The sequence below is a fragment of the Dendropsophus ebraccatus genome, chromosome 9 (assembly GCF_027789765.1).
Source record: "Dendropsophus ebraccatus isolate aDenEbr1 chromosome 9, aDenEbr1.pat, whole genome shotgun sequence".
NCBI lineage: Eukaryota > Metazoa > Chordata > Amphibia > Anura > Hylidae > Dendropsophus > Dendropsophus ebraccatus.
This window is the reverse complement of record NC_091462.1, coordinates 45,788,452-45,813,009: the sequence shown is the minus strand read 5'-3', so window position 1 is coordinate 45,813,009 and position 24,558 is coordinate 45,788,452. Positions and strand designations below refer to the sequence as shown.

The 24,558-nt window shown below is 45.2% G+C and overlaps 1 protein-coding gene across 1 annotated transcript; it reads left to right on the top strand.

The window, feature by feature from the left end:
* The first annotated feature begins 226 nt into the window (after nucleotides 1-226).
* On the top strand, nucleotides 227-23,370 carry ATIC (5-aminoimidazole-4-carboxamide ribonucleotide formyltransferase/IMP cyclohydrolase). Its single transcript, XM_069983201.1, has 16 exons — nucleotides 227-332; nucleotides 1,306-1,432; nucleotides 11,306-11,382; nucleotides 13,142-13,208; nucleotides 14,499-14,587; nucleotides 17,026-17,177; nucleotides 17,256-17,412; nucleotides 18,481-18,606; nucleotides 18,812-18,919; nucleotides 19,269-19,354; nucleotides 20,390-20,479; nucleotides 21,160-21,288; nucleotides 22,077-22,169; nucleotides 22,304-22,486; nucleotides 22,608-22,760; nucleotides 22,990-23,370. The coding sequence occupies exons 1-16, from the start codon at nucleotides 320-322 to the stop codon at nucleotides 23,107-23,109; spliced, it is 1,770 nt and encodes a 589-aa protein (XP_069839302.1). The 5' UTR covers nucleotides 227-319; the 3' UTR covers nucleotides 23,110-23,370.
* The last annotated feature ends 1,188 nt before the right edge of the window (nucleotides 23,371-24,558 follow it).

The following is a 24,558-nucleotide window of genomic DNA, read 5'->3' as shown; positions in this document are numbered from 1 at the left end:
TTGTGGGGTCATGAGGTGACGGGATACAAGCTGTATAACAAGCGGTTTGTTACACATGTAAATTCCTCACAGCGCAGTGTACAATAATCCCGCGCAAATCAGAGCACAGGCAATCACATGAACCTGACGCTGCGTCACACACTGACACTGAACCGCCCACCACACTAACACTGACCCGCCCACCACACTGACCTGACGCCGCTGTCCCCGCCCCCTGCTCAGGGCTCTATATTATAGCTGCGTAGGCTCCTTGTCGGCTGCTCACTAACCCCGCCCACCGCTTCTGCAGGCCCGGAGAGCGCCCACGTGTAGTGCAGACATGGCAGAGATGGGTAAGATCCTCTGTGTATCTCTATGGTCTGATCTCTCCCACTGCTCCTCTTATCCTGCTGTGCTACAACTTGCAGACTGTACCCTGAACAGCTCTGCCTTCCTGTGTTCTGCATGATAGCCTAGTCTGCACATAGATCAGTCATAGATGTCAGTGCACATGATGCTTCCTTCCTATATACACTTATAGACCAGATGCATTAGAACAGGCCTAGCAGAGCCCCCTTCCCTCCCTGATACTCTGCTTCCTTCCACTTTGTCCTCAGAGCTTTTTTTCTTCTCTTCCTTCTAATGAACTTTTATAGGAAAGTTGTGTGTGAACATGCAGTATTACACATGGAGTTCTCCTGGTCAGCAATGTCTTTCTTCCTCTTGGAGTTGGTGCAGGAAGTTCTCAGGTTCTGCTGGTATCAGTGGTCCTTGCCAGCAGGGAACATGTAATTGAGCTTATTGTAGGCACATCCTTATTACGGATATCAGTACGTGGTGGTGGGTGACATTAGGTATAAGACTTCATTGTTGTATATCAGGTCACATGCACTCAGGCTGGTCTCATTTTCGCTCCGCTATATTAACCACTTAAAGCTTAATTTCTGCATGGGATCCCATGATCTTCCAGCTCTAGATGAATTCTTTCTACCCAGTGTGACTGTACAGATTGTGTAATGTAGGCAGGGATGCGGGCTTATCTGAATGTACTTACACAGGGTCACTATGAGAGAAGAGTGTATAGAGTTAATCTTATTTGGCATTTATGTACTATACAGTGGTTGCATTTGATCGGCTACCACTGCAGAAGTCAAAGCAAATTTGATTTTCGTTCTAGGATTTTTATTAAAATATAATTGGTGTGGTAGCAGTGGTCACAATTTTTGCACAAATGGCCACAAAAAAGTGTAAATCCCATGGCAAGTTTTCCCATAAACTTCATATTTTGTAAGTATGTTAAAGCCTATATTCATTTTTCTTTTCCAGCTCTTTTCAGTGTGTCTGATAAAACTGGGCTTGTGGAGTTTGCCCAGCGGTTGAGCGCTCTTGGTCTTTCCTTGGTGGCCTCTGGTGGGACTGCAAAATGTCTGCGTGATGCTGGTCTCACTGTCAGGTAATGATAAACTCTATATACAGGTCATTGTAAGGGTGCATGCACACTACGGAATCCACGCTTACGAATTCGTCGTTCGTATCTGCTCGCGGCGGTGCACATCTCCGCCTGTGCCATAAACACCATTTTATTGCCGGCCCAATTCCGACGTCCGCCAAAAGAATTTACATGTCAGTTATTTTGGCGGAATTCGTCTGTGCCTAGAATGGAGTCTATGGCACAGACAGAGATGCGCGTAGCCGCAAGCAGGAGTCAGTGACTGAATCCGCGTATTCCGTAGTGTGCATGCACCCTTAGACTCGCTTGTTTATCAAACGAAATAAAACAACAGTTGGTGGAGCTCTCTAAACTGCAATAAACTCGAGGTCAATAGTAAATCCTGTACCAAGGGATTAAAAAATTTATCAAAAATAGGAGAAAAAGGTAACTAATCCTCTAGAGTACTTGCCTAAATGAACAATTTTAATTAACACCATAGAGATATGTGTATGTGTGTGTGTATATATATATATATATATATATATATATATATATATATATATATATATATATATATATATATATATATATATATATTCAATACCATGAAAGTAAAAATAATCAGTATGATCAAACTGAAAAAAAAATTGTGATTAAAAGTTCATATGATGTCGTTATATCAGCCGTGTCGTGGGTAGTATGTGGCTTGTTGTTGCCGGAGGATCCTCCGCTCCGCATTAGAGACCGTTGCTGTAGGTGGATCTGGATAGAGCTGTGTCGGCTTCAGTTGTGTAACTGCCGGATCAGCGTGCAGCGTCTTCATTCCTGCTGACCACTATGGATTAGGCTGGAGTATGCAGAGTAGCGCTAACAGGTTTGTTGTTGCGCGGGAATCGGCCTGTCAATCATTCATGCTGTTCTCGTTGTTAGTGTTTGTCAACCTTGCAACATCAGTTATCCATGCAATAAGTTGACTGTGGCGGTGTATCAGCCTCATGTTTTAAGAAATTTGGCATTCTGCAAGCAGTTAAATGGGTTAACAGTGCTACAAAAACACGGCCACTTTTGCACCACTCTTGTCTCCAGTTTCGATGGAGTTTGAAACTTTGTTCCATTAAAGTAAGCTAAGCTTAATTGTAAACCACACCTGACCTGGAGACAAGAGTGGGGGAAAAGGGGCCATGTTTTTGTAGCGCATGATAACCCCTTTAAAGGGGCTCTCCGACGTTAGGACATTTTTTTTTTTTTTTTTTTATATATAATGGTGCCCTGTTGGGAAACATAATAATAAATTTCTCGTGCGTCTTATTGGGGGACACAGATACCATGGGTATAGGCTGCTGCCACTAGGAGGCGCTGACACTAAGAGAAACAAAGGAAGTGACTCCTCCTGAGCAGGATATACCCGCCCGCAGGCACTGAGCTAAACCAGTTTAGCTTAGTGTCAGTAGGAGGCAGACACAGGTCTGGGTTCTCCAGACCAGTTTCTTCCTTTATGTTTAGTTAGTTAGATTTTCTTTTTTTCCTTCTAGGTCCTATGGATTCTTGGGCACGGTGGGTTATCTAAAACTCACCCTGATCCCCCCACTATGCGACCAGGGAACAGACCATAAATGTAAATGGGCTGTGACCCCTCGGTCGCCACCGGCCGGCAACGTGACACCAGGGCCCCAGATCAGTCTGACTATCTGGTCGCCTTTCTGCGGACTCTGTATCCGCACAGCCCCTTCCCGCCTCGCCCCCCAAAGCTTGGCGCGTAAGGTGAGGCACCCACCGGCTGAAGACTACAATGGTGAGTATGGGCTCCTATATGGTGAGTATATTCCCCCTGCCCACCCTCCCAGGCCGCCATTTTATTCCCATGGGCAACTCTTCCTCTCTCCAGTCACTTGCAGCCCTCCCCAGGCAGATGCTCCTCTCCTGACATTTTCAGGGTCTCCCCTCAGTCAGTAGCAGCCCAGCCTCCACCATTTTATTTTTATTTGTGCCTCTCTGGGTGCCATGGGGCGCACTGTGAGGGATGTTCCTCCCCTGACTGGGTGCTGCGCAGGCCGCAGTTTCCCGCACTTTTCCTTTCATGTGGCTCTAGAGACCATACTAAAGGATGCTCCGCCCCTTTTCCTTAAGCCCCGCCCCTTACCGGGTGCCGCGGCATCCTCCTCTATTGTGGCTCTCCAGAGTACACACTGGGCTGCCTCCGCCCCTCCCGGTTTGCCCCGCCCCCTTTCGGGCGCTGCGCGGCCCACTTCATTCCTTTTTATTATGTTTGGCTCACTGGAGCCTGCGCTGGGGAGGCCCCGCCTCCTCCGGTAGGCCCCGCCTCTTCCGGGTGCCGCGCAAGCCGGAGAATTGCCGCCTTCTTACAAGTTGTGGAGCCTGCACTGAAATGCTCCGCCCCCTCCCGGTAGGCCCCGCCCCCTTTCGGGAACCAGGCGGCCCGCAGCATCCCACCTTAGTCTTGTGGCTCTGGAGCCTTCACTGTAGGATGCCCCTCCCCCTCCCGGTAGGCCCCGCCCCTTTTCGGGTGCAGCGCGGACCGCGGCATCCCCCCTTATGGCTCTCTCTGGAGCCTGCACTGAGGGATGCTGCTTCCCCCCTCCCCCTGCCACATGTGTGTATGTGTGTGGTCTCCTGATGGAGCTACCACACACACTGCTCTCTATTCCAGCAGCCTGGGACACAATGCATCTCTCCTGCCACCTACTGGTGGAAGTGATAATTACACCATTACATATAGGAAAATGGCTTGCATCAGGTTTTATTATGTCCTAGGTTCCTTGCACTGTTCCAGCAACCCTTAGGCAGCAGATCCAGCATTTTTGGTGCTGGTTGACCCCTCTGTGTCAGATTTTATATATATATACAATTACATTAATACATATATACAACCACATGCACACAGACACATTCGCCATCAGATAGTGTTTCTGTGCCCTCAGAGAGATCCTTCTGCTACATGGTGTCACAAGTAGGACGGAAACAGACACATTACCCGCTATCAGGCGGTGTATCTGTGCTCTGAGCAGAACCCTCTGCTACATGGTGTCACAAGTAGGACGGAAACAGACACATTACCCGCTATCAGGTGGCGTATCTGTGCTCTGAGCAGAACCCTCTGCTACATGGTGTCACAAGTAGGACGGAACCAGACACATTACCCGCTATCAGGTGGCGTATCTGTGCTCTGAGCAGAACCCTCTGCTACATGGTGTCACAAGTAGGACGGAACCAGACACATTACCCGCTATCAGGTGGCGTATCTGTGCTCTGAGCAGAACCCTCTGCTACATGGTGTCACAAGTAGGACGGAACCAGACACATTACCCGCTATCAGGTGGCGTATCTGTGCTCTGAGCAGAACCCTCTGCTACATGGTGTCACAAGTAGGACGGAACCAGACACATTACCCGCTATCAGGTGGCGTATCTGTGCTCTGAGCAGAACCCTCTGCTACATGGTGTCACGCAGGAAACAGAACCAGACACATTACCCGCTATCAGGCGGCGTATCTGTGCTCTGAGCAGAACCCTCTGCTACATGGTGTCACAAGTAGGATGGAAACAGACACATTACCCGCTATCACAGGGCTCCAGACTAAAAAATTTACCTAGGAGCCATTGGCTCCTAACCTGAAAAATTTAGGCGCCAAATAGAATATTTGGTCGCCAACATTTTAAACCATGTAAAATTAATGTTATGTTAAATGGGACTTACTGTGTGCAGAGGCCACGGCAGCCTCCTCCTTTAGATCCTTTCTTTTCTTAATTTGAAAACGTTCAACATGGAAACTTGCAACTTGACAACCATATCCAGTCTGACTCAGTACTTCAGCTTCACTTGGCTAGCCTTTTAATGAGGCTTACTCTTCTGAACTTGAACTTAAAGGGAACCTGTTGACCCCCGTGCCAGGGTGACAGGCTCCCAACCCCCCGTTAGAGCCCCCTATACTCACCTCATCGCGCCGAATCCCGCTTCTGAAGATGGTCGGGTCACGGAGATCTCAGCCGCTGCAGCCCGGCGCGCGCTGAGAGATGAGTCCAACGCTCAGAGAATGACAGGAGAGTCCAGCGCTCCGTCATTCTCTATGAGTGTTGGACTCATCTCTCAGTGTGCGCGCCGGGCTGCAGCGGCTGAGATCTCCGTGACCTGACCACCTCCAGAAGCGGGACCCGGCGGGATGAGGTGAGTCTAGGGGGCTCTAACGGGGGGGTTGGGAGCCTGTCACCCCGGCACCGGGGGTGACAGGTTCCCTTTAAAAGCTTGCAACAGTCTATACATACTGAGCTAGACTTATGACTGCAGCCATAGTGACCCCCCACAAGATGTGTATATAGATAGATATATCTCTCACCTAGTGACTAATGCAAGTGACCCCCTACAATACAGACACCTGAGGGGCCCTGATAATAATAATTGTGCATATATCTATCTCCCAGTGTCTGCAGCCAGTTTGCCCTACACTTATAGATGGCCCCCTCCCCTTATAGATGACCCCCTCCTCCCCCCCATTATAGATGCCCCCTTCTCCCCCCCATTATAGATGCCCCCTTCTCCCCCCCATTATAGATGCCCCCTCTCCCCCCCATTATAGATGCCCCCTCTCCCCCCCCCATTATAGATGCCCCCTCTCCCCCCCCATTATAGATGCCCCCTCCCCCCCCCCATTATAGATGCCCCCTCTCCCCCCCATTATAGATGCCCCCTCTCCCCCCCCATTATAGATGCCCCCTCTCCCCCCCCATTATAGATGCCCCCTCTTCTCCCCCCCTTATAGATACCCCCTCCCCTTATAGATAGCCCCCTCTCCCCCCCTTGAACATAGCCCCCTCTCCCCCCCTTGAACATGGCCCCTCTTCTCCCCCCATTATAGATGCCCCCCCTTCTCTTCCCCCCATTTTAGATGCCCCCCCCCCTTCTCTTCCCCTCATTATAGATGCCCCCTCTTCTCCCCCCCTTATAGATGGCCCCCTCTCCCCCCCTTGAAGATGGCCCCTCTCCTCCCCCCATTATAGATGCCCCCCCCCCTTCTCTTCCCCCCATTATAGATGCCCCCCCCCCCCTTTCCTCTATGCTAAGCAGTATTTAAAAAAAATAAACACACAAACTCACCTGACAACCCGCTCCCCCGGCGATCCTCTGCTTCTTCGGACGCTGTCCCCGGCTGATGCGCGGCTGCCGGGGGTGTCCCGTCCTATCCCCGGCAGCGCGGCGCGTCAGTGAGCTCCCTGTACGCCGGGGCTGTGACTTCTGACACAGGAAGCGTCTCTGACGCGCGCTTCCTGTGCCGGAAGTCAGGGCCCCAGGCAGCTCACTGATGCGTCGCGCTGCCGGGGATAGGATGGGACACCCCCGGCAGCCGCGCATCAGCCGGGGACCGGACTTAAAGAGACAGCGCGCCGCCGCCGGGGCCAGTCGCAAATGGCGCCCAGATTAATAAATCTGGGCGCCATTTGCAAAATATTAGTCGCATTGGCGACCATTTTGGTCGCCATCTGGAGCCCTGTATCAGGTGGCGTATCTGTGCTCTGAGCAGAACCCTCTGCTATGTGGTGTCTCGGTAAGTACATGGAACCAGACACGTTGCCTGTTTTCCAGGCAGTGTAATTGTGCTCTGAGCAGAACCCTCTGCTACATGGTGTCACAAGCAGGACACAAAACCAGACACATTACCGTTCCTAGGGGGACTACTGTGTTCTCGGGGCAGAATCCTTTGCTAATTGGTGTCGCAAACAGGACATGGAACCAGACACATTACCTCTTACTATGCGGTGTTCCTGTGCTCTCACTACAGAACCCTCTGCTACGTGGTTTGTCATGCAGGTTATGGGACCGGACACATCACCCATTGTCAGTCGTTGTTCCTGTGTTACTCAGAGCTTTCCCCTCTGCTACAGGACATCATAGGTACAACACATATCCGGTCATTCACATCACCCATTAGCGGGCGGTGATTCAGACCTGCCTCTCATCTTTATGAAATAGATTACTGCATGGTGTCACATACATAGAACCGGACACGCTACCCCCTCCCAGATGGTGGTACAAGGTTATTCAGAGCTCTGCCCTCTGCTGCATGATATGGATACAACTACCTGTAGTTCAGTGTGCACAGATTGGGGTATTCTGTTATATGATATAACACCTTCTTCAGGTCCACTCACTATACTGGTGATGCTGGGCTTTTCTCGTGTCCAGTTCACATTTACGTTGGGACACAGCCCTGATCTCTTCCCTGCTCCCAGAGCTCACACTGTAGACCTATATTACATGTCTAGCTTACATGTCTGACCAGGTACATTACCTGCTTCCAATCCAGGTATTTGTATCTCTTGAATGCTGGTCCTCTGTTACTTACTGCTTGCAGCTAGTCTGCTTGTGTTACCCTGTATATGACCTTTTTCCTCCTCGCAGGACTTCCATGATCTGTGCCTGTCACTTCAGGGGATCATCATACGGTAACTTGTTACTACACCATCTTGTCTTCTATATGTTTTCCTTGACAAGTCTCATTACCTGCTCTCAGGCAGCGTAACCTTGGTGTCTTCCTGTTGGGCTGTATCCTTTCTAAAGCCCTAGCATTCTGCTACATGTCCCACTACAGGTGGCCGGCAGCATACAGTTCCGGTCACTATTTCTCCTGGTACTGTCAGGGTGGTTTTTCTGTCCTTCATCTGGACATAACTGCCACGTACTTGCATTTGTCTCGCTGGCTGTTCCCCAGTGGTATGGCTTGTATTGCTTAGACCGCCCCTTCTGCTATACTGCAGATGGTCCTCAGCAGCGTTTGGTCTTAGTTTCTCATGGTGCTTTACTTCCGGTAGCTGGCTTTGGTCAGCACCAGCCACTTTGCCTCTTCTCATTGATCTGTGAATAGTGAGGCCTCTCGGTTCCTCAGGTAAAACAGTAAAGGGTTTCCTCTACCCCTGGTGTAGGTAGGACATCAACTGCCTACATGACCATCACAGTACTACTGTAGGACTTCTCCTTCTGCATCTGCCTATGGCCAACATAGCAAGTATTTAGTCTTCTCTCTCTTAGGCAGCTGCAGTCTCACAGGGTGAACATTCCTGTTTACTGCCTGTACTGTTTCTCTAATGCCCTCAGCACAGGTGTATGGTCTCTTCGTGGTCTAGCTCCTCCAGGTGTCCTTGTTTGGCCATATGGACTATGGGGCATTGTTCTCATTTCGGTGTTTCGCAGTTCTCCCACATACACCATTACTCTTTCTCTCTGGAGTAATGCACTGTTGTTCAAGACCCCCCTATCCTAGGGTTGGTTTTTTACCACTCAGCAAGGAAATCTTCAAACAGCCCTTTCCTCCTCCACAGAGTTGGAATATTTAGTATAATAAGTATCCTCCAGATACTTTTTCTGAGGACTGTTATCCGATATAGCTTCTTCCAACAGGTGGGTGTGGGTTTCCGGCCCTCACTGGCCTCTATGAGCACTCCTGCTGGCCTTCCTTGTCCTTGGTCTTCTTGTTGACCTGCCATGCTCTCCAGTCGGGGCTCACTGTCCCCCTCTCTTATCTTGTCTCCCATGTGGAGTCCTCGAGAACTTAATCCCTTAAAGGTCTCCTTGCAAACAGGGGTGTTCAGGGGCCCATGTCTGGCCCTACCTAAGGCTCTATCGTCTCCACACTCATCACATTCTGGCCAGGCTTACATCTATTCGGCAAGTTGCCAATTCTCTATCATCTTGTCTCATTCACTGTTAACGCCCCCTTGTTTCTCTGTGGCTCTGCCCACCAGAATGCATCTGGCTCTCGCCTTCCCATTGCCTGAGGCTCCGGTTGAGCTGGTTGATCCTTTGATCTCTTCCATGTGGCCATTAGTCTCCACACAATGTTTTTTCTTTCTGTTCTGCTCTTACCAAGCAACGTCTCTGCTCACATTTTGAGGCGTTGATTTCTAGATCTAGTCTACATATGGGCCCTAGTCTATCTATTAACTGCTGTGCCCATTGCCATGTGACAACTCCCGTGCCCATCAGCCTTACCTTGACCTCCCTCTACAGTTTTCTTCTGGGACTCCAGGCTCTCGGGCTCCTCTAGTCTCCTGGGAGCAGAGTGTTTTAGATGATCGACCTCCTTTCTAAGGCTTTAACAGCCCATGGAGATGATTTTTCCCAGCTTACCGGCTTTCCTCTGCTCCTCTTTTCTGTCGGGCACTGCGGGGTACCAGGTACTACTGTACTCCTTCCAGGTCAACTTACACAGGATTCTGATCGCGGTTTTCCCTTCTCCTGTTCCTTCCTTTCCCTGGACTGCATTACGCTTGGAAAGCTTTATTCTTCATATTACCATCTATGTGTTTCTCAGATGGGGTTACTCATGTCATAGGCCATGGCTTCTCCTAGATTGCCATACTTCTCTTGTGCTCGATCTTTGTCTTCTCAGTGAAGACTGTTCTCCTAGGCCTATGGAGCTTCCAGCCTGGCCATTCTTCCCTGCTCCATAGTCAGGGACGCAGCTTCTCCTGCATCTCATGTGGCACCTTCTATGAGAGACGCTCAGTCCTCTCTACTTTATTTGACGCCTTAGGCCTCTATGTGCCATAAAACACTTTCCAGTCTCTCCCGTCATGGTTGTATTTGCCTTTTTTCTGTTCTACCTCTGGGTAAGTCCCTGCCGCCTGTGATCGCCTACTTGGCTGGGCGTCTCCTTTTTTTTCTGCACATCTAGCCTACTAGTTCTGTTCGACTCAATGTTACGTCATGTCGCTGGCTTACAGGAAGGCCACAACCCACTCTGTCTGCAGTGCAGCACATTGCTCCAGGGACTAGACCCTCTTTCCTTTGCGGCGGATCCTTAGGGGTTTTTTAGACTGCATTCAGCATCATCCCTTGCTCTCTTCCTAGTTGATAGTTGTGTTGGTGCTATTCAGTTCCTTGTCACTGAACGCTCTTGTCTAGCGGTTATCTTTCCCACCCCATGGACTGCTTTTGGACGTCCCATGGTATCTGTGTCCCCCAATAAGACGCACGAGAAAGGAGGATTTTTTACTCACCGTAAAATCTCTTTCTCGTAGTCTTCATTGGGGGACACAGCACCCACCCATTTTGTTTTGGGTTTTTTCCTCGGTATGGTAGTTTTCTCCGTTTTGGTGTTATTCCTACTTTACCTGTTCTTGACTTCTCCTACTGCTCTTGTACAAACTGGTTTAGCTCAGTGCCTGTGGGCGGGTATATCCTGCTCAGGAGGAGTCACTTCCTTTGTTTCTCTTAGTGTCAGCGCCTCCTAGTGGCAGCAGCCTATACCCATGGTATCTGTGTCCCCCAATGAAGACTACGAGAAAGAGATTTTACGGTGAGTAAAAAATCCTCCTATTCCATGCTTTACCCTTCTGCGCTCCTCTGGTGTCCCCTGCTGACTGCAACTGCCTCCATTTTCCAGGTAAACTTTTCTCGGAAGTGACAGCCTGCTCAGCCAATCACTGACTGAAACAGGACAGAGCTGCGGGCTGTCACTGCTGAGAAAAGTTTGTTGTGGAGGTGGCTACGGTCCAGGGAAAACCGAAGACCCTGCTTCAGGACATCGGGGAGTGCAAAGAGGCAAGTATATTATATTTATTTTCCAACAGGGCAGCAGCATATTTAAAAAAAAAAAGAAAAAAAAAAAGAGTAGCAAGACAGTGACGACTCACCGATGTGTGGTTTTTACTTTTCGTATTTCATTACTGGAACGCCAGTGTGTGGGAGATTACATGAGGTGGGTGCGTCCCACTGAGGTGATGGCGGAAGCTTGAACGCTGGGAAAATACAAAAAATAAAGACCACACATCAGTAAGTTGACACGTCTTTTTCTTTCCTCATTGTAGATGTATCAGTGCTCATTAATGGAGAGGCATGGACTCTGTTTACTATTCCGAGTTTAAATTTTTGTTTCTTTTCCAGGGATGTGTCTGAACTTACTGGCTTTCCTGAGATGCTGGGGGGACGTGTAAAAACCCTCCATCCTGCAGTACATGGAGGTGAGAGCTAAAGACTGGTCAATATATTATACTGATGTAAAAGGGTTTTACTTGGACAGTATAGGGCATCAATATTTTATCAGTGGGAGTCCCAAGACCCAGCGTTGTGGCACCTGTAAAGGGTTGGATACAAACAGTGTATACAAGGTGTAGTGCCTGCAGCTCCGATCTTTTAGGGTAATCTGCAGCAGCTCTGAAGGGTTAGCCTGTCTATGGGCCAGTATTCCTGGAGAACAATTTCAACGCCTATTGGAATCCATGCCACAATGCATTGCAGTGGTCTTAAAGGCCAAAGGAGGTCCAATACATTAGCTGTTCAGTGTTAGTGGGAAGTAAAAACTGGGCTGAATCTTATCAGGTAAACAAGCTTCATAGCGCTCCTGCTGGGTTTCAAATTTTATATATATATATATATATATATATATATATATATATATATATATATATATATATATATATATATATATATATATATATATATAATATATATTATAATGTGTGTGTTTAGAAGTGTTACATCTGTAATTAAATGCACTTTTAAGAAAAACTCTAGACTTGATCTAAACACATGAGAAGACTTGATTGGTCAGGGTTTCAGTGTTCAGACCATCACTAGTTGTTCGAGCCAGGAGAAGTGCACAGCTGAGCGCTTCACTCCCTGGCTCATTGCTTTTTTCATCTTGCTGCAGGAGAGGTGGCTGCACTGATCTACTTGAATTTATGCAGATTCATAGTAGACAATTTTATACAGTTCCAGTAGATACAGCAGCTGCTGGAGCATATGGTTCCAGTCTCTAGTGCTAAGTAGTTTTATTTAATTTCTCGATCTGTGCAGCATGGAAACATCTACAGGACAGGACTGGCAGCAGAGACTGTCACTCTGCCATAGAACTTATCCTTTAGTACAAGCTTAGAGTGCAGTTTCGGCACCACATCTTCTCTGTACAGACTTTCAGATGTCATTTGGTTGCACTGCAGTCAAGCATCAGGCAGCCCCCTGAAGATTAATATTAGACTCTAGACAGTTATGAAATTACCTACTCAGATTTGATTTTCTTGGGTGCCGTTTTTGCTACCAAGTTAACTTTGCCCTATATTTGTCTAGGGATAAAATGTGTTTGGATTTGGGACTGTGTATTTGCTATCATGTGTTTTGTCTTGTATGTTGCAAGAATGTAAATATAAGGCTGGGGAAATGCAGACTCTTTGTATAGCCATAGCTAAAGGTAACGTGTCATCAACTATATGTGAATACCCGTACAGCTTCAGCATCCATGCTGCCTTATAAATATTCATAGTCTTTCCCTGCAGTGATGTAGTATGCACAGGAGCTCTGGACTGTGACTGCTAATTCGTAAGTTTTCTGCGCCTCAATGAGCCATTTCACTGCAAGGTACCATAGAGGTGCCTTCTGTTCCAAGAGAAACTTTATTGTGGCATGCTCGTTTGGTCATATTTTCCCCTAGAATTGGCATGGATGAGTACAAGTTATTCTCTAACTAAAATTGGACTTTTCATTTAGAATCTTTTACCGTGGGAACGCTATTTAAAGTAATTGAGTGATAGAGTATAGATTGAACTAAAGGGAATGAGTATTTTTAAAAACTTCTGGTGGAACTTATTACTGCATATACAATTTAGTATACTGGTGTCAATTTTAAGCTAAAGCCACATAATAAATTTGGATCATAAATCGAGCTTTAGTTTCCTGGAACTGCAGTAGTAGTGTGCAATTATACTGATCTGTTTCTTTTATCAGGGATCCTGGCAAGAAGCACCTCTGAAGATCGGGCGGACCTCACCAGATTAGGCTTCAGCTATGTCAGGTTTGTAAACTTTGGATGGGCATCTCTAGTCTTCAACAATGCAGACTTTATCGAAGAATAGTGATCTGTGCAGCAATTGCAGGTCCATACTATGACCTGCCTGTTCTCCCTGCTCACCCTAGGACAGCACCCATGGAGAGCGTCAATCTCCTCGCTGGACAGAAAATGGTTGTCAGGAATTTCGAATAAGTAGGCTGGACTTCCCATCCTCCCCGATCAGTTTCCTGTCTAGCTAGCAGGAGAGGCGGTGCAGAGGTTGCACCACTGTTGTCAGCAATTTTATTTTTTTCAGGGTTGAGGGCCCCAGCAAGAGTTTTTTTTTGGTACCTTAAAGGACAAGTGCCATGAAAAACTTTTTCCCAGTAATTGAAGCACATTACAAAGTTATATAACAGGTGATTGAAGCACATTACACAATCTGCCTCCCTTCCCTGTCTTTTCCCCCCTCCACCCCCCACCAGGAAGTGCACTAAACTCACACAGACCTGATTACTGTCGTCACCGTCACCAGGCAGCTCCTTCTTGTGAGTCATCAGCAGGAGGGCTGCTCTAGGTCCTGTTACACCAGCCTCCCCCTCCCCTCCTGGTCAGGTGACTCTGCTTGCTCAGCTTATCTTCTCTAGTGACATGACTCCTTCACTGAGTCCACGGCAGCAGGAGAGAGGGTATGAGGGGAGGGGGGAGCTGCCTATGTGCCGGAGTCAGTCTGAGGGAAGATAAGCAAGTGAGATGTGACAAGTGATGGCTTACAGTTCAGCCAATGGGAGCTGAGCAAGCCTGTCACCTGACAAGGCAGGGGAGGGGGGAGGCTAGTGTAACAGGAGAAGGAGCTGAGAGAAGAGCTTGGTGACAGTGACTACAGTAATCAGGTCTGTGTGAGTTTAGTGCGCTTCCTGGTGGAGGGGGGAAAAAGGTGATTGAAGCACATTACAGAGTTATATAACTTTGTAATATAACTTTGTAATGTGCTTCAATTACTGGGAAAAAATTTTTCATGGCACTTGTCCTTTAAGTCTGGGTGGCCCTGCTGGTGTAAGACTCTCCACATAGGAGGCACCCGGTAGTCTGGCCTTGCTGTGCGGCGGGATGTCGGCGGTACGTGTAACACTTACGAATAGGGCTATTCAAACTAATGGTCCGTAGTGCCGCCAGCAATTGTGGACAGAACTAAGGACAACTGAATGAGGCCTTAGACTTATACTTGAAAAGAACATAATGTGTGTAATAAAGGCCTGCATATGTTTGCTTATATATTAATCACGGTGTGATAATGTGGTTTGTTCTTTACAGAGTGGTTGTCTGCAACTTGTATCCCTTTGTAAAGACTGTATCTGCAGCAGGCGTGACTGTGGAGGAGGCTGTTGAGCAGATTGATATCGGTAAATGTCCCTCCATTATTATTATTATGGGAGCACTCTGTCTCCTGACCTGTCATTATAGCCTTGAAGCTTTGTTATATTTACAATGCGGGATCCAAGGACATCTTGTAATAACTTTACTGGTGTCCATATCTGAAAGAACACGGAGTTAACAAAATGCAACTAAATTTAAATTTACCAAGTCTTGTGCCCAGTCTTGTGTATGGATCTGGGTTTTTGTATTCAAGGCTTTTTGTATGTGTCCTTCACAAGTGAACAAATATGTATGGAGTATTGAGAAATTTCCACATCCGTCAATCAGACCAGTCCTGGAAGGTAGTCAATCAATAAATTTACAAATGGTAAATATTATCAGCGAGTTTAAGGTCATCAAAGATGTAGGCTAAAGTTCATAGCACAGTATATACAAGAGATTGAATTAAAGTTTAGTTAAAACAATTTGTCAAAGATTTAAAGTGTCCCTCTCATTGCACCAAACTTTCGACATGCACACTTCTCCTAGGTATATGTACTTGTTAGGTATGGATGGGGGTGTGCAGTTAGTGGATGGATCAAAGATGACAGCTGCATCTGATTACTTCTATGCAGCCATCCCTGGTGCCTAGTGGGGTGGATCACTCCTCCGCGACGTTGTCCTCACCCTGCCGGGGTCTCCGCCAAAATGCCGCTGATCCCGGCTTGGCACTCAGATGCTTTCCGAGTGCCGATCTCATTAATCTTTGCTGTGTAACTATACAGCAAAGAACTCAATGAGAGATCTGTATACTTATACTAGAAGCCCCCCTGGCGGACTTCTAGTATAAGTGTAAAAAAAAAAAAGTGTTGTTAGTAAAAAGCCCCCTCCCCTAATAGTCTGAATCACCCACCCCCCCTTTTCCCAGGTTTTAAATAAAAGTAAATAAACAAACATGTTTGCTATCGCTGCGTGCGTAATCGCCCAAACTATTAATCACATTCCTGATCTCGTACGGTATACTGCGTAAGCGCAAAAAAATCCCAGTGCAAAATTTGGCATTTTTGGTTGCATCAAATCCAGAATTTTTTTTTTATAAAAAGCGATCAAAAAATTATATGCAAATATATGCACAATCAAGGTACCGATAGAAAGTAAACATCATGGCGCAAAAAATGACGCCTCACACAGCTCCATAGACCAAAAGATAAAAGCGCTATAAGCCTGGGAATGGAGCGATTTTAAGGAACATATATTTGTTAACAATGGTTTAAATTTTTTACAGGCCATCAGATACAATAAGAGTTATACATGTTACATATCGTTGTAATCGTAATGACTTGAGGAACATATATAACAAGTCAGTTTTACCATAGGGCGAATGGCGTTAAAACAAAAAAAACGTAAATAAAAAAAAATGCTTTTTTGTTCAATTTTACCACACGGTGGTTTCGCAGTGTGACGCAAAAAATAAGGGCTCATGTTGGTCTCTAGGTGGAAAAATGCAAGTGCTATGGCCTTTTAAACACAAGGAGGCAAAAACGAAAATTGGCTCCATCCTTAAGAGGTTAAACTTGCAGCCCAGCGGCCAGGGCTTAGAGTATCTGTGCCCTAACTTTTGCACCACCCCTCCGTCCCTCCTCCCTACCCTCTTCATCATTAGGAATGCCACTGGAACATTTTCTCCTGTCTGAACACTGCACAGGTGCCTTAAAGAGCCAGCCTATATTCAGTATTCACACAGCTGATGAATAGGAGACAATCTGCCTGGAGCATTAATAATGATGAGGAGGGACAGAGGTTGTGCCAGCCCAATGCATATACTAAGCCATTGGGCACGGGACTTCCAGTTTAAAAGTTGTTTTTTAGGACAATAACTGCATCACCTGCCGAACAGACCCCCAGGACAGATCTTGGATTAAGAGCGGCTATCTGAAGGTTCATGTGGTTTAGGGGGGTCAGTGGCTTTAAACACAATCTACCTAAACAGTTTGGTTGTATTCATCAGTGATATCCCTTTTGGACAATATCTGAGGACAATAATCCATCCAACTCAAGGCTATGATCTTGTGGGACACAAACAAGGCCTCCTAAATGGGTACTCCAGCAGTTAAAACCTCTTAATATAGTGCTGCCCCTATATAAAACATAAACATATTACCTTTCCGCACTCCCTGGTGCTCTGCAGCTTCTCTGGGTCCCCCCACTGATCATAGTCGTCGCCACTTCCGCGAAGAACTCTTCTTGCCAGTGACTGTCGCTCAGCCAATCGCTGACCGACACGGGTAAGCGTCATGGCCAGTGATTGGCTAAGTGGGTTGACCCGGACGTAGTAATCCACTTATTATATTCGGGTCATTGAATTGAATGGGGCCCTTGTTTCAAGTACACATCTGCACCAGACTTTCAGATTTTGCCAGCCTGTCTCTGCAACAGTGGGACAAAACATAATGTGAACCCAACCGTATGCTTCTCTTTGGTTTAGGCGGTGTAACATTACTTCGGGCAGCTGCCAAAAACCATGCACGTGTCACTGTCCTATGTGACCCCAATGAATACAGCAGCATTGCAGATGAAATGGAAAAATCTGAACAGAAGGACACAACACTAGAGCGCCGCCGCCAGTTGGCTCTTAAGGTAAAGTTATCTGTTCATTAGAAACTGTCGTCATGTTATATTGCCTGCTGATGCTGTACCTTCTGCTTCTCTTTACAGGCCTTTACTCACACCGCACAGTATGACGACGCCATCTCTGACTATTTCCGTAAGCAGTATAGTAAGGGGGTGTCCCAGCTTCCTCTGAGATATGGAATCAATCCTCACCAGGCACCCGCTCAGATTTTTACTTGTGGACCACGGCTGCCATTGACTGGTAAGAGACTTATAACAGATCAACAGAAGGGAACTACAAACATATTTTTCAGGCAGTTGGTAATGTAATAGATTGTGGGTTGGTAGTATAGCAGGATTGTGGTTATAATGAAATCTATTAAAAAATAAATAGAAAATAAATACCTACAAATTTATGCAGATTTGTAAATTCCATAAAAAAAACAAAAACAAATCTCAAGTCTTAGAGTACTGGTCAGCTGCTGTATGTGCTGTAGGAAGTGGTGTATTCTTTCCAGTCTGCTCTCTACTGCCACTCATAGAAAACCTCCCCTGCTCTGGACAGTTCATGTCACTGACAGAGGTGGCAGCAGAGAGCACCGTATCATATTAGAAAGAATACACCACTTCCTGCAGAGCATACAGCAGCTAAGTACTGTAACCACTTTTTTATTTATTAGAAGTAATTTACTAACCTTTATAACTTTGGCACCAGTTGATTTAAAAACATTATTTTCCCTTTTACATTGTCTTGACCTTACACTACAGCTACATACAGATGTTTGCAGTAGGCTACTGTATACAAAAGGATAGTTTTCTGCAATATAGTTTACAAAAGTATTCTGATATATTTGACAAGTTTGTATTATTTTGACAAGTAACCGGTTAGCCCCCCAGGGTTACTGTATATAAGAATATACAGGACCCTGCTCTTTATCTAGAAAGACAACTGTTGGTGACAGCAGAGGGGGCTGTTTTGCCCATTACTGCAGCCACTCAATTGATGTTGCCTAGTTTTTTTTTTTTTAAGTTTTTTTTTTTTTTTTTTTTTTTTTCCCCCTACTATTTAATTTAACTTCATTAAAGTAAATATAAAGTAATGTAACTTTATTATAGTAATGTATAAGAAAAAAATTAACCTCTGGCGTGCCCATTTAAACATTTCAAGTGGTGCAAGAAGGGATAAAGCATACCAGGCTGTTTGTGACATATTGCATATTTCTTTCAGTTTTGTCAGTAGATCTGACCTCTCTGGCGTTTTGTAAACTGCTTAAAACTCCTCTAACAGAAGTGTTTCCTGCTTATTGCTTTATCTTTCTCCTCTCTGCAGTGCTAAATGGATCTCCAGGATTTATTAATCTGTGTGACGCTCTGAACGGCTGGCAGCTAGTAAGAGAGCTGAAAAATGCTCTTGGACTCCCAGCAGCCACCTCCTTTAAACATGTCAGCCCTGCCGGTAATAACGCAATGAATTTTGTAATTTACGTAAAACATGAATGCCTTTTTAACTAGTAAAAATCCTATAATCGCATAGCATTTTTTTAGATTTTACTATATCTGTAAAACAATCTAGCTTCTATATAGATATGAAATTATTATACTAATACAGACATTACATATTAGCTCAGTTTATAACTTGTAATATCACTTTATACCACTAGGTGCTGCTGTTGGCATTCCTTTGACAGAAGAAGAGGCTCAAGTTTGCATGGTCCATGACATCTATGCTACACTCACTCCCCTGGCAACTGCCTATGCAAGAGCCAGAGGTAAGTGCTTACTATAAGGCTGCATCTATTTCTTCAAGCCTTCAAGCACTATATATTACCAATGTACAAAGTCCCCATGTATGTGCCAATAAGTAAGCAAATAGTCAGCAGGATGATCATCTGCTCATCTGGTCAGATAAGCTATTGCATTGGCTTAATTTTTCACTTGTACACTTGTTTTAGTCGTCATTTTGCTGCCTAGGCATTAATGACCAGACGTTGCTTTCTGAGATGACTAGTGTTCTGTGTGTGGGACACTGCTCGCCCTTATAATGTTTGTACTAGTCACTGTTTTTATAAAAGTTGGTCAACCAGTAGCTGATTATCTGTCTATACAACGATTTCCTAGGTTCGGATAGGATGTCGTCTTTTGGTGACTTCATTGCCATCTCTGACGTGTGTGATGTTCCCACCGCGAAAATAATCTCCAGAGAGGTATGAGGATTATAAGCTCTGAGGATGTGCAAGCTAACAGAGTGAAGAGGATTTAGTCTGTGTGACTTGATTTGGTTTTCCACATTTAGTCCCTGTGGCATGTCAGGGGCAGTGGTGGTAAAACCTGATAGAACTTAAATTTTTTTTTTCAACTACATGAAACCTCAGAAATGAAATCAAGTCAGTACAGCATGTGCAATGCCTCCTGTTCATCCACATGCCAACTATCACCACTTGTAGCATACTGGGACCTTTGTTTGTAGGATGTGATGATGGAACTGTGTGACTCATTAGTTGGGGAAACAGATGACAAACTGAAATGGCAACAAGAAGTGCACATGAACTATGTCAGCTGATCATTGCAGTTTGTCTTTCAACATGTTGAAAGACAAACGACTGATAGCAGCGTTCTGCTGCCGTCCTCCTGTGGATTAGGAGCGGCGGCAGCAGACCGACACTATCCTCTATGGGCTTCCCTGATGAACATGCGATCACCCGGGCAGCTCCCCGCAGCCTCCCCTGTACTCACCCGCTCGCTGCCGCCGCGTGTAGTGGCAGCGAGCCGGGAACGAAGAGCAAATACGCACTGACTGCATTCTTTGTTTCTGTCGGCCCATGGAATAGGGGCTTTAGTCTTGTAAATGGAGTTAGATATTGACTGAAAGGGCCACATAAAGGAGATCTGTCAGCCCCACCCCCGCTAGAGACCCTTATACTTACACCTTCTCTCAAAGTCCCGCGCCTGGAGCCGGTCTCAGGACGGAGATATCCCTGTCGGAAGCCCGGCGCGCACTTCAGAGATGATCTCCATTAAGGCCTATGGGATTAGCAAGCAAAGCTGACAGCGTCTTCTAATCTGTAAGAGGTGGGAGCCCCCACTATGAAGCATTTATGGCATCTCTTGTGGAAATGTCATAAATGTTCTAGATAGTTATGACTAGATACATGTCTAACAGATGAATCATCCTGTAAGGAAAATCTTTTTCCATTGCAATTGCATAGTAATTTATTCTCTTAATCTTTGTACCCTGATAGGTTTCTGATGGTATTATTGCTCCAGGGTATGATGAAGAGGCTCTGAAAATCCTCTCCAAAAAGAAGAATGGAAGTTATTGTGTTTTGCAGGTGATTTATGACCAGGCTTTACTGATGGCTTCTGGTTTTGATTATTCGCTTAAAGAATACAATTTCTTACAGAGAAAATTCTGAGAATTCTTTTAAATATATAGATCCTAGAATTCCTAACATACATTTCCTACATTCGGTGCAATGTGCTTTTTTTTTATGTCTGGTTTGGATTATTGAACTAATGGACAAAAGCCTGTACATTATTGCTGTCTGTCCATACATGGCTGGACCCCATGATTTGGATTGGTAATAGAGATGAGCGAACTGGGTTCGAGTCGATCCGAACGTTCGGTATTTGATTATTTGGGGCTGCTGAACTTGGATAAAGTTCTAAGGTTGTCTGAAAAACATGGATACAGCCAATGACTATATCCATGATTTCCACATAGTCTTAGGGCTTTATCCAAGTTCAGCAGCCACCGCTAATCAAATGCCGAAAGTTCGGATCGACTCGAGCATGCTCGAGGTTCGCTCATCTCTAGTAATAAACAAACATGTCACATAGTTGGAAGCACATGTCGTGGTGATAGTAAGGTCTGGGGGTGGACACACTTTTCTGATGGTTTGTAACCAAAAGCTTCAGTTCAGTTGTTTCTACTTTTTAGCAATAAAAATAAAAAAACATTTTATAATACTTGCAAGTGGATTTGAGGCGTTCATTTTCTGTTTCTCCTTAGATGGATTTGTCTTACGAACCAGATAGTACAGAGATTCGAAGCATTTTTGGCTTGCAGCTCGAACAGAGAAGAAATGATGCCGTTATAGATTCCTCTCTTTTCAGCAATTTGGTTACAGCAAAGAAAGAGGTACAGTCTTCCAGTCCATCCCTCCTGTCTGTCGGGGTATGTTCTGTCATCCGTTTATACGTAGCATTTGGCAAGAAAACCTCCCAGCAGACACAGTGGACTACATGGGGGCACCCCATTGCACAGCACATGCCAAGAGTTTCATTTTGGCAGATCATTCTGCTCTTAAACCACTGTATGGAGTAACACTGTAAACTATGCCATGATTCGTATAGAAATATTCTGGTAAAAATTGTCTTTGTCCTGTGGACTGACATGTTCAACAATAAAAATTAACAAAAAGGATGTGTTTTTACTAGAGATGAGCGAACCGGGTTCGAGTCGATCCGAACCCGAACGTTCAGTATTTGATTAGCTGGGGCTGCTGAACTTGGATAAAGCTCTAAGGTTGTCTGTAAAACATGGATACAGCCAATGACTATATCCATGTTTTCCACATAGCCTTAGGGCTTTATCAAAGTTCAGCAGTCACTGCTAATCAAATGCCGAAAGTTCGGGTTCCGATCGACTCGAGCATCTCTGATCGACTCGCTCATCTCTAGTTTTTACACCAGTTTTGTGAATGTGTTCTGTACAATATGCAGAGTTGGTACAAGCCTCTCACTGTATGCAACTGTGGGATTTAATTTTATGGTATAATTTATTTTTTGTTTTTGTACATTGAAAATTGCACTAATGCGTTTATACCACCAGGTTGCAAAAAAAAAAAAAAAAAAACTACCCTGATGGGTAATAAAAGAACCAATAGATGAATTGGGAGGCTAAAAATTTTTTTTATATTTTTTCAGCTCCCTGAATCTGCCGTCAGAGATTTGATTGTAGCCACAATTGCCCTGAAATATACCCAGTCTAATTCTGTGTGCTATGCCAAGGATGGTCAGGTAATAGAAACTAATCAGTGTTTTGACTTTATATATTTTAAGGAATGATTTATCCTAAAAAAGTAGGAGCAGTGTGTGTGTGTGTGTGTAGTTTATGGCAAACTTTAATCTAATCTGAGCTCCTTTTCTGGCAGGTGGTTGGTATGGGCGCCGGGCAACAATCCCGTATCCATTGCACTCGTCTGGCTGGGGACAAAGCTGACAACTGGTGGCTTCGGCACCACCCACGTGTCCTGGGGATGAAATTTAAAGCTGGCGTGAAGAGAGCAGAGATTTCAAATGCAATTGATCAGTATGTGAGCGGCACCCTGGAACGGGTAAGTCTTGTACTACTGGATTGGTATATGTGTAGGACAGGAATAGTTTATAGAGCAGTTAACAACACAAGATATTGGAATCTATAATCTATGCTTACACATTATGTGCTTCTGTCCTCAGGAGGAGCTGGAGCAATGGAAATCTCTATTCGAGCAGCCTCCAGAGATGCTAACTTCAGAAGAGAAGAGGCAATGGATCTCAACTTTAACTGGCGTTTCACTGAGCTCAGATGCGTTCTTTCCATTCAGAGACAATGTGGAGCGGGCGGGGAAGGTGACTTTTTTTTTTTTTAAATAGAAGAAATTAGCGGTTTGTCTGTTACTGGATAACCCCTTTATAGCTTGGTCATCTTGGGCTGCACAATGTCCTGGAATATTACAATCTCCAGCAGCATGTAGTACACTTCATATACTGTGTGTGTGTGTGTGCCGTACCTGTAATTATCTCATGCCTTTGTAATCATCTCATTCTCACTTTTTTAAATTTATTTTTAACTCTGCAGAGCGGGGTTAAGTTCATCGCTGCTCCATCTGGATCTGCTGCTGACAAACTGATCATTGAAGCTTGTGATGAGTTGGACATTGTATTGGCCCACACCAACCTGCGACTCTTCCATCACTAACCTAAAACTAAATAAAGTGCAGTGCCTTTTTTAGAAAAGTCAGGTATGATGCTCTGGAAATGTGGGATGAGTGTGATGAGACCTCAGTGTGTCATTCCTAACTTTTCCATGCTGCACTCTGAAAGTGAAAACAAATTGTGCTACGTTGAGATTTGGTCAAAATACTGTAGTTCCGCTCGCCTCTAACATTCCAAAACATGAGCCCTTTTCTACTTGCTAGAGTTGTTGCAGTGTTACAATAAAAATTGTAATGTGTTGGCAGTGTCTGTTCCATTGGCTTTGTTTCCTGTAACCTTCATGCAGTCACCATGCATTTGTGACTACACGTTTACAAGTTCAGTACAAGATATCTGCTCTAATGCAGTTTATTTAAACTGATGAAAAATATGTACAAGCAGCAGCACTGCATGCTCTACATATAGCCAGCCACTGAAGGAAAATTTATTTTAATAAGGTCCATATAAAATACTTTGTGCGACCTGCACTTCTTTCACCTTTTAAATTTTTTACTCAATAGCGCATAGATGTGGCTTCCAAAAGAAGAAAGAAATGCAGATTTCACACTGACAGACCCTTCTATTAGCTGATCACAAGGAAGGAAATTCCTCTAGTCTTGCATTATAAGTTATAGGCCCAAGGCTGTTTTCAGGACATGAGCAGATTGTGGATATGGGGAGAAAACAAATGATACAGCCTTAGCTGATGGCTGTTTGCAAAGTTCTAAAGTTTTTTTTCTTTTTTTTTTTTTTTCTTTTAAAGCATAAATGTCAGAGGCGGTACTGTGCTGCAGCCCTCCCTTTCCTTTACATCTATGGCCAATCACTGCTCAGCCCATACTACTCTCTGCTATGCCATAGAGTTCTGAACCCGGTCTAATTACTATTCAATAGAAGAGAAGTTATCCGAACATTAGTACAGGCACACTGTGTAAGCCATAAGAGTCTGACAGATTAGGATTCCACTTCAAACATGTGTCCCCTATGTGGTACACACAGGTTCGTTAGGGAGTAATGTGATAAGGTATGAGCTATCCTCTGTTTGGTTTGAGTAGTTATCTGTAGTAAGCCTGAAAATATATTGGATTTAAACTTCATAGGATAAATGTTAACAAGGATTGGAGTATGCATATACCTCACTTAGTCTTCAACCTATGTTAGTGTGCACAGGTGAATGCTGGGAGTAGTAGTAATCAGATGTGGTATTGGGTATCTAAAAAAACAGAATTAAATAGGTAATGAAGTCATTATAGATATAACATACATATATTAGGGCAATCATGATTAGATGGACAGTCAGGACACTTTCTGAGTAGAGATGAGCGAACCGGGTTAAAGTCCATCCGAACCCGAACGTTCGGCATTTGATTAGCGGGGGCTGCTGAACTTGGATAAAGCTCTAAGGTTGTCTGTAAAACATGGATACAGCCAATGACTATATCCATGATTTCCA